The sequence below is a fragment of the Temnothorax nylanderi genome, unplaced genomic scaffold, assembly GCF_030848795.1.
Source record: "Temnothorax nylanderi isolate EJ_2023f unplaced genomic scaffold, tnyl_v1.0 TNYL_tig0243_pilon, whole genome shotgun sequence".
Classification (NCBI taxonomy): Eukaryota; Metazoa; Arthropoda; class Insecta; order Hymenoptera; family Formicidae; genus Temnothorax; species Temnothorax nylanderi.
In genome coordinates this window covers 185,006-200,106 of record NW_027249305.1, presented here as the reverse complement: position 1 = coordinate 200,106, position 15,101 = coordinate 185,006, and the positions used below count along the sequence as shown (strand labels likewise).

The 15,101-nt window shown below is 36.5% G+C and overlaps 1 protein-coding gene across 1 annotated transcript in view; it reads right to left on the bottom strand.

The window, feature by feature from the left end:
* Gfrl (Glial cell line-derived neurotrophic family receptor-like) overlaps window positions 1–15,101 on the bottom strand; it is a 61,669-nt gene that overhangs the window by 23,392 nt on the left and 23,176 nt on the right. The window contains exons 7-12 of the mRNA XM_071718313.1: window positions 11,680–11,885; window positions 9,173–9,451; window positions 8,424–8,488; window positions 7,343–7,547; window positions 6,560–6,705; window positions 5,894–6,022 (exon numbers count right to left, since the gene is read on the bottom strand). Of these exons, the coding sequence (XP_071574414.1) occupies window positions 5,894–6,022; window positions 6,560–6,705; window positions 7,343–7,547; window positions 8,424–8,488; window positions 9,173–9,451; window positions 11,680–11,885 (1,030 nt within the window). The remainder of the gene's footprint in view (window positions 1–5,893; window positions 6,023–6,559; window positions 6,706–7,342; window positions 7,548–8,423; window positions 8,489–9,172; window positions 9,452–11,679; window positions 11,886–15,101) is intronic.

Here is a 15,101-nt window from a genome sequence, read left to right as displayed (position 1 = left end):
GCCCTGTTTCATTTTGGAGAACTATCGTCCTCTTATTTCTTTGTCTTAAGAGTCTTGTATTGTTCGATCTGTTGCGACTCGAGACATCGGACAGACGCAGGTGTTCCATATAGATAGCGAGCATTGGCACAAGGCCAATAAAGGCACCTACATTTCTTCCCCCTCCTGCATTTCCTCTCATATTTCCTAACGCCTATTTCCTATTCTGCCGCGTAGGACTTCAGCTTCGTATCCGAATATCGATTCCGTAGCTATCGCGACTTTTCATTGAATTTCTATACGTCACTTAAGAGACTTTTCTTTGTTAATTCTTTCTTTCTTCCCCTTTCTGATCGATGGTGAAGAAATCCAAAAAATCATGTTGAGAAATGTTACAAAAATGTATTTGTACAAATAAATATACAATTTCTTATTATTAAATTTTTAAAGTAATTAATTAGGAACATATTTTAAAGGAATATGTTGTAATATATTATATATTAAGGAACGTTAACTTTTTCAAAAGACTTAAAAATAATAGAATTGGATATAAATCTCGATATAGAGATCACATGTATATTAACAATTTTTTATTTATATCTCCACACATTTAATAACGTATTTTTTATTCTATCTTGGTCATAAATGAAGTAATGGCAACATATGGGAGTAACTGCTTGAGTCAATCCCTTGTATAACGCGACAGCCGCTTCAACGCGATTTGTTCTTCAAAACGCTCGATTTCTCGCATATCGTCGTGCACGACGTCATAAAGACTATTCCATCTTTTTTTGTCGCTGTTCTTTACAGTTGCAAGCATGTTCAGCAGCAGCGTTAAACACGGCGAACTGTCCTGCCAGCCGGAGTGGAAGTAAAACGCGACAGATTTTAACGAGCTCCAATTTTTCTGCGATTTTGCTCTTAACGGCGGTACAAAGTGTTGAAGCAACTTAACGACGAGGATCCACTCGATAGCGGTAGAAGCGGCGGTGACCATTTGCAAGAGGGTAAACGAGGATGGAAAGGCAGGATATGGGGTCAGACTCTACGATGACTCTCTGAATTATCAGAAATTACGGACGCGTGAGTTCTTTATTCTCAAATTTTTTTAATTTTCTGTCCTTGTAGAATTCTGAGAATACGAAATGTTTCGAGCTTTTTCCACATTTTCGGACAACTGCTTTCTTGCGCGATTAACGCGCGACATTTATAAGAAATTTCGTGGAAAAAGAAATAATTTGAAGCTTCAAAAATAAATTTTTTATATTTAATAAATAATAAGAGATAATAAGAATTCAAATTTTTTAAAGATAGCATACACATTAAAAATATAAGTACAAAAATTGTTTAATTTTTACTTACTTTCATTTATATATTTTTTATTTATTTTCCAAAATGTTTCATATTAATTTTTGTATTTATTTAAATAGAAATATACGTTGTAAAGGCGCGCTCTTTCCAATTTTAGAAGTTTCAAGATCTATCGCGCAACATATAAGCAATATATAGCAACGACCATATTCATAGATATCGCAGAAGCACCCGGTACATACCCGGCGTAAGACGGTGACATTGAATTATTGTTAACCTGGTAAATGCAGTCCGGCAGCTGTCGTCGCGCCTCGTCGCTGAATGCGACAAGGCGTTCCGGTAAAATATGCGAATGCATAATTGAAAAACGGCGCGCGGCATCGAGAAACCACGGCTTTTTCGGCGTTTCTTCGAATTGCTGTAAGATGGGATTAAACTGGCGCCCGTCGGAGGTAACTTAGCGCCACGCTGAATAAAGATCGTATCATCGGTACTCTCTCTTTCTCAGGAGAGTAATTCGTCAGTTCCACTTACGATATACACGAGATTCCGAGATCTATCTTCACTCCGGGGGAGCGCAAAAGTCACCTTCGCCGATCCAGTTTAATTCTCTTTTGCGACGTCACGAAACATTTTCTATTTCCAAGCGATATAAAATAAGCAATGTGTTTTAGAGAGTTCTTTTGATATAAATTAATTATCTTACTTTAAGTTGAATACAAAAATGAGTTATTCAAAAATTAAGTTTCAATAAAGAAGAAAAATATATCAAAAGAATTAAAAATAAATTATTTGATTAAAATTTCTGTTTTATCTTAAAGTTATCGCATTGCAAATATCAGTTTGATGAAAATCGAACGTGAAATTAAAAATTTAATTTAATTGTTCAACGGAAAAAATTATTCGACAATTTAAATTAAACACTATTTAAATATGCAATTCGATGCATTTTGTAGATATAACCACGATTAATTGAAAGAGCGTAATTGGCTGCACAGAATCTAAGAGCACACGATATCGATATCAAATTAGGTCAAATTATCGAACAATCACGGTCGAATAATCACGGGAAAATTGTACAAAACGGACAAAAATAATAATCGCATAGACGATGGGTAGCGAAGTCTCAATTAAAGACAATCGATACCAATTTCTCGATAGAAGATATTCGATTGCATTCGGCTGACAAACGACCAGGTGATTCGAATAATGATTTGAGCGAGATATTCCGAGTCGTAAAGTTTTGCACACGAGCTTTGAATCGCGTAAATCCTGCTCAACGATAGATAGAGAGCGCGGGAATGGGAATGCGAGGGAGGTAGAAGGGTAGAAAGTGAAAGATGAGGGAAAGTAAGACGAATGCTGGCCCGGGCGAGAGAGAGAGAGAGAGAGAGAGAGAGAGAGAGAGAGAGAGAGAGAGAGAGAGAGAGAGAGAGAGACAGAGAGACAGAGAGAGAGAGAGAGAGAGAGAGAGAGAGAGAGAGAGAGAGAGAGAGAGAGAGAGAGAGAGAGAGAGAGAGAGAGAGAGAGAGAGAGAGAGAGAGAGAGAGAGAGAGAGAGAGAGAGAGAGAGAGAGAGAGAGAGAAAGAGAGAAACGAGCGATTTCGAGTCGCCGGCGCAAAGACGGCACACCACAGTCCTCCGCTATATTAGCAAAGTTTTATGACGTATGTAGTCGCGACGTGCAGTCACCACGGGAAAATGCAAGTTTCCATCCTTCCCGCTCTATGGTGCAGTCCGCCGTCGCTACGAGCCCCATGGGTCTACGGACATGGTGGACGGGGGGAGGATAAGGGACGAGATGACGTTGGGGACGAACCGACTGCCAGGGAAACTTATGCGAATCTGAAAATGTTGAGATACATCTTGCGCGGGCAAGTTCGTAATGATTGGATATCTTCATTAGTCATTCCATTTAATAAGCTCATTAAATCCTTAATTATTATTAAAAAGCAGCTCTCTAAATCTCATAAAGTAGTTTCACTATTAAATTGTTCATCTTTGTTCATACATAGCGGGGAATTGTCTAAAAATATCGTGAAATTGGAAAAGGGGGAGGAAGAAGATAGTCGTCCATTAATAATAACGATCACATCTTGGGTCTACTCGATTCTCTAAACTCGCCTTTTTCTTCGCGATCGTTGCTTAGCGCGATCGTTGCTTCTCCGATCTCGCTTGGTGAATCTCAATCTATTTATCTATATATCTATCGCACAGTCGCCCAGCCGACCATTTCGTTCGAATCGAAACACGCTATCTCTCCCGCTGGCAATGGCAGAAACGAATTCCCGTAATCCCGTCAGACGTTCTCCGCCGTCGAGCCGTTATTTAAAGCCGTCCAACGGCCATTCGATGAGCGAAGTTATCAGCTACAAAATAACTTTAGTTATATCCCGACTCCAAGATACGAATACAATTTCCTTTTTCCTTTGAATGCAATGTCTGGTTGTTTAAATTAAACTCATGCTATTTTAATCAATTGTATATCAAGTCAACTACGGTAAAAATATCACTTCGGTATATAAAGACAAATGTGTATTTACAGATTATTAGATCGGAATAATATGTTTTGTTTTATCCCAAATCCGGTAAAAATACCGCTTTATTACATAAAGATAAATGTGTGTTTATAGATTATTAGTTCGGAATAACGTTTTGTTCTGTACCAAATCCAAATTAATGTCCATAATTCACAACATTCTCTTTCTCTCTCTCTTTTTCTGATATTTAGAATTTGCCGTAGTCCTGTCTCAGACTTATAAGACAACGTTGAGAAATTCTTAGCGCGACTTTCACAAATCGGAATGGGTGTGTAATTTTCCGTCAACGTTGTTTTGCGTCAATCGATCGTGACATTTCCCTTCGACACCTGTATGTCGCTAAATGCACGCCGTTTTTTGCTCGCGGCACGCATTTTACACAGTCATATAGGTTCCCGGGGCGATTTCCAATCTGTGATCAAGCGCCGGTCCATTTGCAACTTGATGGAGGTATTCTGGATTCGAATTGGCGTGTTGTTCCATTGGCCGATCCATCCTTTTTTCCGTGCAAATTTTTTGACGTCGAGAATTCGTTATTATAAAAATATCTCCCGCCGTTCGATACTCGCGAAATATGTTCACCGAAGAGAAAACTTCATTATTGCTTTTCGATGTAGTCATATTCAGTATGTGGGTTAAATATAATCATTTTAGTTTCCTTAATTGATTCATCCATGTTATACAAATATTTTTTCTAAACATTAAACTTTACAGGATGGCTATTTTAAATATGGAAAATATTTAAGGTAACTATAATATATAATGGACTATTAAATTTTATTAACAAAGAAGACAGTAATTAGGTATATTAATTAACTTCCGTAGTCATTATTATTAAAAATTCATTTTTAGGAGTTTTTATACTCCACATACATTTTATACTACCAGTAAAACTTCTTTTTCCAAGAGATTATATTATCTAATAATATTATCTGATCAATTAATCTATAAAGTGTCATCGACTTCAATCTTGTGTTTTACAATTTACAAATATATTTCATCAATTTATTTTAAAATTATGTTTGGTCGTAATGCCATATCGAGTATATTTAAGTCGCGATACAACGTTATACATATAAGTCGATCATGAATCATAGAGTTTTAATCGCCCCGTGTGCATTTTAAGCAAGCGCGTTATACGTTCCGGACACGCGTAAGACTGCATTCTCGCGTGCAATAACCCGGGGGGGGGGGGGAGGGGTCGATCGGCGATCTGCGCGCCCAGCCGCCCAGAGATCTATCGCGTAGCGCGAAGGGTGAAATTCGGCAAGGAACGAGCGGATTAATCGCGATAATTCCGCCCGAACGACGCTGAGATTCGCCAGGAAATTAAAACTTTTCGCGAGGACTCGTTATCGCCCTTTCGCACTGACTTCCTGTCGGGTGCACGCACGCGCGTGTATCGAATCGCTGTCGTTCACGCGATCAGCTTTTCTTGCCGCTGGCAAGACTCTCAAAAAGGTTTTATGAACTCTGCAAGCACACTCCTACACGTAATCCAAACGCGGTAAAGATTTAAGAGTTAACTTGGCGTCCACTGTAATGCCTCACAAATTACACGGAAAAAGCAGTAAAACGTAAATCCGAAAGGAAAAGATTACATCATATTGTCAAGACATGTTACAAAGTTGAACTGGATCTTATTCTTGCCATTCTGTATTTTGATATGTCTATTATATATATCATGTTAGATTCAGAATATTCTATTATGTATATTAAGTAAATAACAATTGCGGGAAAAAGAGTTGAAAAGATACTTAAACAATTTTAATATATAAAATTCAACATTTTTAAGAATACAGCGATTAGTGCGCCGCGTTAAGTTCAAAACGTTCTAGCGCACTTTAAAAAAAAAAAGTAATGACTGAAAGCTCTATTTAGCTCGGGTCTTTGGAAAAGATAATAAAGTGGAAATAATAAAGTTCTCGAGCTCATCTCAAGTGCGCACGTATCTTTGTCTCGCGGTTTCTCGAAAATTTTTGTAGCTTTATCCAGCTCCCGCGTCAAAGCTTTCAATTTTCTCTCGTGCGGCGCAAAAAAAAGTCCATTCGAAATTCGCTTACCTTGACGCGCAGCAGGTGCTGCAGACTTTGAGCCTGGCTGCTATTTAAGGGTGGATTGTCGGTCCCGAGTCGTGCCACTGCAATCACGTTTTCTCGGGTCGCGTTGTACAAGAAGAGCGTGCATATTGTCTGTAAATGGAAGACGAGAGGGAGAGTTGACCTGGGGTAGGTAGATAGGAGGTGTAACGTTGGCGCGTCATCCGTCGCTGCAAACGTGGCGGCTTTATTAAATTCCGCGCGGCCCGATTTAGTTTTTAATCGACGCGCAGTTTGACGAGCCATTACATTTCTCATTGACATTTCTCATTATCGGGATTTCTGCGCGCCGATCGGAGATGCTGCGCATTAATTGCATTCTGGGAATTTCACGGAACGGCGCGCTCCCTTCGCCCGTCTCCTTCGCCGCGCCCGCGCCGCCGAAACGTAGTAACGCGGGATGTAATAAACCCCGCGCGAGGGAATAATCGACTGATTTTAAATGCTTTTCTGGGTCATCGAATTCGTGATGGCCAAAATTGTGCCAAGACAATCTCTTTCGATTTCGGAATTTATAGGCGAAATTTCGATCGAGCCGTATACGGCGTTGGCCAAGGAGCGACAATTTCGAAGTGTCATCCGGCCGAGGTATTAACGATCAATAGGAACAACGTGACAGCAACGCCTCACCTGATTATTGACTTCCTCTCTCATGAAATTGTCGAGAGACGACACCGCGTCCAGCACGGTCACATTGTTGTGCTGCTTCAATAAGGTCTCGTCCTTCTCGCTGTACCCCAGGAACATGAAAACCCCGTGCGGTATACTATATGTGTCTGCGCAAATAACACAATGCTGGTATTATATGGCGAGAAGAGAAATCGTTTTCTGTCGGACTACTCGAAAATCGTCATATTTAGAGTTCGTCGAGTTCAAAAGAAAAAAAAAAGAAAAGAAGAAACTTATTGAGCATATTTAACATAAACTGTGTAAGAAATAGGATTTTATTAATTAATTTATTTTTAATTTTAATTTATTTCTAAATTTTGAGTTTTCTGTATCCTGTAAGATAAGATACTATTATAATAAATTATAATTCTTCTGTTAAGACTTTAATTGACTCGATCGGCTATCACCGTCATGATAGACCGACCATTGATTTTGGTCAGATTAATCATCAAGACATTTCAATTGATCTTGGTCCTTTTAAATTAATGTATTATAATTTTGAAGCTTATATATAAGCATCGTATTTAAATAATTTAATTTATAGCCAATCGAGTCGATTAAAAAGTTTTAATTGTTAATTATTTGTTGGCGTAATAAATGTACTTATTCGGTATAATTCTTCCATTTATTTTACAATAAAACAAAATTAAGTTGTTGCTCGTTCACGAAGAGTTCAGTAAAAGTGTTGTTTAAACGATCGACTTTAATTTAATCGCATCAATTATGAGAGAGATGATTACTCACCGGGTGAAGGCCGCATGCATATAAAGCCGCCGCTATAGCAAAGGCAAGGACCTCGGTGCGCCTGGTAGGCCGGCGCTTCGTGGTTGTAGAAAGCGAAATCCGTCTTACAGGGTGACGAATCGACGCAGATGGTGTTGCAAACGAGTTGCTCGCCCTCACCACAGTGGCAGAGCTCCGAGCATTCGGGCTCGTCCTCGCGATAAAGCTACGCAAACAGAGCACGTTGAAATCGATACGTTCACCCATCATCATGCATCTTAAAAATATATCGTTTGCCACAAATGTAAAAAAGCTTTATTACTTATTTTTGATTGTTACTTATATGTGCAATATATAATAAATAATTTTTTATATATGCAGTTTTACGTTATATAATTTTAAGCTGACATGATGGTTTTTCATGGTTTTAATATCTCCGTGTCACTATTAATTTGCGTTACCGCTAAAATCAGATTGCTTTCATTCGCGGCACATTTTATTTTCTATACTGTAACCTTTTCATAAAGTTTCTATATAAATCTATGATATTTTATTTTTTTACTTTTATTAGAACACATTGGCGCAGTTCAAACTTGAAACATTTTACGATACTAAAATTTATCATCTGAATACCCACATTCTAAATTATAACAGTTTATATACATACGCTTCATATTTTCTTCAGGCAACATTTTTATTTCATATTTCATCGACAAACTTATCAAAATAAAATTCAAAAAAATATCAGGATAAGAATAAATATTGCCGCGCGCGTTTGTCTTTTAATATAATTAATTAAAACTTTTTAGCTTGCTTTTAGAATTGAGGAAATTTCTCATCAATGAGAGAGTTAAAAAAATACATCGCGACGTCGAAAAGAAGCCGCGGGCGACTTTTTCGTTTCTTTACGATAAAATTCGCTGTGTGCATTAAATATCCGATTTCCGCTGACACCCTTTCCGGTATGACGTCCACAAAACCCTCGCTTTCTCTTTTTTTGCCTCGCGAGGATCGGTTCTCAAGGGTGGCGGCCGCGGCGGCGGTGAGCGCTTTGCGTCGCGACGGCGATCGCGAGAGACTTGGGAGATTGCGAGCGACTCACCCTTTTGCCCTTGCCTTCTCTTATGTATTGCTGACTGTGTCTCGGCCTTTGAACCACGCAGAAGCCTACAAAGAGAGTGACGCGTGAGAAGCTGTCTTTTTCGCCAGTTTATTTCTCCAGTCCTTTATCAACCTCTTTTCTCCCAACGTATCTCACCCGGAGGCGATCTATCTAATTTGCTTCTTGATGCGGCAGACGAAAGAGATTAAAAATTCTCCTTTTTCTCAAGCTACCGGTACGCGGAGGTTTATTTATGAAAAAGAGACGTTGTCCGGCTTGAATTAAAAAGTATAGATGTTTAAGATGCGTAGACACATAATGATTGGAAACAAGAATCTTGAAATTTAGATTAACGCTATGGAAATATAACAGTATAAACGTAAAGTTTAAAATTTCGCAATGAATGCAATTTCCAACATAAATTATTGTATGTATTATAATTAAATATAATGACCAATCAAGTTCCAGATGAAATTGCTGTTACAGTAAAATCTACGGAAAACAAGTTTTCATTACGTACAAAATATGTTTCAAGGTATAATTTGTAAACATTTATTTTAAACATTTGTAAACGTTTATTTTTTAGCGCTAGCTGTATTTCCATACCCCTTAAAATTGAACGAAATTGAAAAAAGCAATTAGTAACTAAAATTTCCCATGGCAGAACGCCCCGATAAAGCACGAGAGAAATCAAGCCAATTATTGCGTAGGGAACTAATTATCATTAAATGCGTTCAGACTCCACTCACGTGGTGTCGGCGTGGTGGTCGTGGTGGTGCTCGGAGTGGTGCTTATGGTGGTGGTTGTGATTTCCCAAGTTTCCGTGGGTTCGGTGGTCGGCCACCTCGTCACTTCCGGTATTTGATTATCTTCCACTTGTTCGACCACCGCGGTGGTCGCCGTCGTGCTCGCCGGCGACCTCGTCGTCGACGCGACTGCCGATGCCGTCGTCGTTGTCGTTGTCTTCGCTGTCGTCGTACGCGAATGATGGTGCTTCTTGCGCGCGTGAAAGTCCTTCTGCGACTCCACTGTAATCACCGATAACATTCTCGATGCAAAAACTGAAATTGATTGAAGATTATATCGAAAGGTACTTAGTTAGGAATAATGCAGCAGGAAATCTCTGTCAACATTTATTATTTCGCGCGACTACTCTTGCAGAACTTCTTGTGGAAATACTTTGGCCGAAAATTTATTTACGATTCCATGTTTTATGATTACCCGTGCTGGGATGTGCTTTCACTTTTTGGTCGTATAACTCAGAACGTTTCACGGCACAATAATAAGCACGAAAAACCGCCGACTCGAATCGGCATCGTCACCTCGGAGTAACTTCGGGGGCTTAATACTTTCTTCCCTCGCTCGTACCGCGCGCGCCAGGAAACGGACGTGTGGCCGCAAATAACAACCGCTAAGCAATATAAAGTGCCGAACGGAGAGCCTGTAAAATTGCAGTTGAATGTACACGTGTAGTCATCCGACGTGGAAGTATGAAAGTATCGGGAAAGTCGCCCCGGCTCCCCGTATCGCCGCGGCGCCGCCGGTGGCACACAGCTGCTGCGAAATATTTCAGCTACCGAGGGGCTCCGGGGTGATTACACTTTCAAGGGGGCACCGCGCGCGCCTCTCCTCTCGCGGGACGCGTATAGCAATAATAGGGAACGTAAGATGCGCGTAATAATATTTTACGAGCTGCAGCGGCAAACCTGCAACTTTTATTCTCGCGAAATAGATTATATTTATCAGCATTTATAAATACTTAACGAAACGGCAATAACCCGCGGTTTTCTATCTTTTTTTTAAAAAGCAAATTGCGGTTAAATCTTGCAAGTAATATCTAAAACAATATCTCAAGGATTTAATTATAAATACTTTAATGTGAAATTATAAACGGGAATAAGATTGTTATTTTTTCCATTTATCATTAAAGATGTATTCTAAACAATTAATTATACAATTCCCATTGTATTTAAAACAAATTTGATGCAATCAGGAAAAAGACAAGATTTGCGATATGACGATGATCTATGCAGTTAGTGATGCCACGCGCAAAATTGCAATTACACCGGTCGAACAAACGACACAGGTTGCCTCTTATCGATCTCTCTCGACCCCGTCGAGTTGTAAAGCACGGCGAATGCAATGGACTGCATTCAGTCAGTAGATAAGTCATTTAGATACGAAGAAATTGCATCTCCTACTGCGTTTTAGAAGCGCATCATGCCGAGCGCATCGGCAAAGCTTCATGCTTTGTCTGTTCCATGCTAATTATACGCTGTATTGTTTATATATGTGTACGGTGACCCAGAATAGAAATTATTATGGATAATTCTCTAACAACTTTTCAGTCGAATTTAGCAATTTTTCAGTTTATCGTCATTGAATATTTTTAATAAATTAGAAATTGAATTTAATTATAAAAGTTAAAGCGATATTAGTTAAAAGATAAATTCTTATTAATTAGTTTCTACGTAATTTAATGTGCTCTTTCAATTTTCAATATTAGAGACAATTTACATCGGATCTTAAATCGAATTTATAAATGTTAAGAAAAATTCGAACTCAAGCTTAGCAAAAAATAGCTTAATATCAAAATAATAGATGGATATTTTATAACTTTATATTTTATGTTGTGTACGACAAATGACACTTACAGGAAATCAAACACAAATATATTTATATGCAATAATTAAATGCAAAATATATTCATTGCGAAATGCCGTTTAATGAAAAAGAAAATAACCGTCACGTCGTTTTTCATGCTGATGGAATCGTGTGAGATAAACATTTGCGAAGACCGGTCAAACATTGAAGCAGTATATCATCAGTCTATATTAATTAACATTCCGATACCGGTGTGCGTGCAGCTTGCGATTATTATTTTTATTTAATCCGGATATTCTGATTCGATATCGATTTCGAGATTACCGCGTTTTCAAATAACTCCCCTAAAGTATACCTGCTATTTACAAAGTAGGTTAATTGTTTTAAAGAATAACAGTTATTTCTCTTATAGATGTTATTTATTCTATCCTCGAAAAATACCCAATAATCGGTTTGCTTTTTACTGTTTTACTTTTATCGTATTTTCAATATAAGGTTAATTAAATTTTACAACATTAAATTTTCTCTGTCTGTATCTAGTATCTATAAAAAAAAAGTGAATTACCAAGCTTGACTTCCCTAATTTAAATTGTTACGACTGTTGTGTGAATCCCCAACGCGAGTAATGAATATCCCAAAATTTTCCGCTTACCTACGCAAGGGTTCACCCAGAGAAGTCGCTGCCAACCCAGACAGCCGTAGAGCTGGTTGATCTCGGTGCCCTTACAAGCGCAATTCGTATGAAGTTCCGTACCCAGGATGCCCAGCATGGCTTTTCTGCACTCGGAGGTTGGCCCGGCACATTTCTTCGTCACGCTGTCGACCGCGCAACTCTGCTCGTAATACTCCAGCCTAAGTCTGGAAAAATAGAAACATTATTATCTCAAATTATCTAAAAATTGCTGGCATGTCGATGCTAGCTGGCATGTAATGCTACGATTACTTGGAATCGATCCGAAGATATTGCTCAGCCATTGATATGCATAATTAATTATAATTAGGAAATTTAATTATATATACATATTGTACAGTCAACCCATATTGAAAGGAAGTTAATTTATACTAAATGCCAAAAAGTAGATTTATTTCTTCTAACAGTAAATATACCGGAGAAACTGGTGTTCATACATTAATTAAACATGGACGTTTTATTAGAACGTCAATTTTTAGCTGTAAGTAAATAAATGACACTTTGACAAATTATTAAACGTAAAATTGAATTAATTGACAAATTGACTGATTTTCGAGGCAAATAATTACCTTCATGAAAAAGATGTCCAAAAGTGTCTTTGGCATCAGTAATTGTAAGTGATGTTCTAACGATCATTGTATCTGTGTGGTTACTGGTGACATATTAGATGATCGAAGGGGCTAATATTTCGATAGTAGCCAATGGCTGGGTGTTCTCATTGGTCATAAAGACTGTTGGTGTGACAATTGATATGGTCCATATAAATATGTACTCATAGTACAACATGAGCTTTGTTTCTACAAAGACGCAAATCAACTATACATATAATTTTATAGTATATATAATTACAACAATTTGCATGATGATTTAGAGTCAGAATGTACACAATCTTACACAAAAAATTATCTTTTTGTGAATTTCTTAATTTAGATATGTGTAAATATTGTAAGCCTTTCACTGACTCGCTGTTTGATAATATATACCTATATGTTTTTTAAAAAATATTTTTTAAAAATTAGGAAAACGTGTTCTATATAGAACAATATTTAAAATATTTTAATATAATAAATAGGAGCGTTAATTTTTAATTTGAATTAATCATATTTCTTACAGTTGAATTTAGAAACATGCAAACTGTATTTCTATTTCGAGTTTTGTCAATCACGCTTTCTCAATAAGATCATTACGTACTATTAAACTGCGTTTGTGTATTTGTCGTATTAGAAATCAAATGTACTTTTATTTGTATTTAAAATAAAGTTAACGATAGAATCGTTAAATCAGACAAATAGGTGTCTAAATTCAAAAATTACTGAAGTTCATTAGCAAAGTTTCTAACGAAGTTTCACATTGAATAAATAATAAACACAGATAAAAGTATACAGAATGGACATGGCGTAAAAACTGTTACAGCATGTAACAAAAATTTTATTCTTTGTACATAAATAAGCTTTGTACCAATCGCTCAATTATAGGGAATAATTATATTTATTTTGTGTTAAAAGCTAATCATATACCTACAAATAAGTTAAGAAGCTATATCCAATGGAAATTATAAGTAAAAAATAACTTGATAAAAATATAATGTAACAATTTGTAGCAATAGTAGAGTAAATTAGTATAAAACATAAAAAAACTGAAAAAAAATTATTGACAATTAAATCAATGATTAATTGACTATGATTCTTAGCGCATTGCGTGGTTAATTCTGCTAATTGCGAGTTTGGCGATTCATTTACAAACAACTGTCACGATAAAAATGAATGCTGGCGTATTTCAAGCAATCATTACAGAAAGCAATTAAATAAATGCTATAGAGATACTTCGTAGCGCGGGAATGCATCCCGATTCACAAAGCGTTCATCTATGGCACGCAGCGATTGCTCGTTTCCGTGTCGCCCGTAGATACCCTCTAAATGGCAAAATTAAAAATGGATTCATTCGCCCTCGGCGATAAATCAATTAAAACGCTGAATCGAACCGTGCATACGTATGTACGTACGTACGCGTGCGTGCGTGCGTGCGTGCGTGCGTGCGTGCGTGCGTGCGTGCACGCATGTTCTAATTTAATCGATCAGCGACGCACGTGCACACGTTCCATCGCTCACGATTGCACGCTCCTTTTCGCCCAGTTTAATCCTTCGTTATCCACGCTGTTTTTTCAAACGTATTTATTAACGTGAAGTGTATTTTACACTCTTACGTAATATTTTAATTTTCTGTTATGTTTAACGTTCTGTCGTTAAACAAGGGCCGATATAACTACATACCAATTTGTGATATGTATATATCGAATAATGTCCGAAAACCATGTATACTGAAATACGTATATAAAAAATTTAAAGTTCGCAAACAATTCCGATGGAAAAAATTGATTGGTGCTTTTTATGCGTTAAAAAATCAAAATTTGAAATAAAAATTCATTAAGGTAATTAACAAAAATTTATAAAATAAATAAGGGTCAAAATTTGTACTTATTCTAACTAATACTCCACAAAAAATATATTATTTTTGATACAATATATATTTCAATATACTCTATAGGATTATATGTACGTACAGTTTTATGTAATATTTTAAATAAATTAAACATTATAACATATGCATTAAAAATACTTGGTTGATAAAATTCTTAACTGATTTCTTTCTCTCAATTTACTCAATTCTAAACTGCGTTTTTTTATATCATGTAATCCAGTAATAGCAGATTAATTGGGGAGTACATCGATACTCCATGACATAAAACGGTATGTCTAACAAACTGTGAATCAGAATTCAATAAATAAGATATGTATGATGACGTACAAATAATTTAATACAATTTTTGTTAGTAAAAATATTAATTTATCAATAACAATACAACGGTATACTGCATGTAAAAAAATAATAAAATCTGTAATTCGGTGGTAATAATGTTCTCGAACTAAAGAAGGAAATAAATATCCTTCGATTAATAATAAAAATATTTTTGCAAATAGAAATAAATTCAATTAATTATAAATAAGACTAATCAACATTTATGCAGTCCTTTAAGTTTTAAGACATTATACATATTTTAAGATTCAAATTGAGATATTTTTTAGATTAAGACATTACATATTTTATTACTCTATCGAATATCCCAAAATCTCTTATCTCAATTAATAAATTATTATAATAAATTATTTAATCAATCTTTAAACATGTTGCACCTATCTTTTGACTAATTTAATTCGCCAACATATCAATTCTTTTTTGTATTAATGTTAATTACACGCGATTGTAACTTTATCTTTATTCTTCGTTAATTAATATTCATATATCATTTTTCGTAAGATCTAATAAATAGAATTTTTGTGCAATTTTACCCACGACACGATGACGTTTAACTCAATCAAATTGCT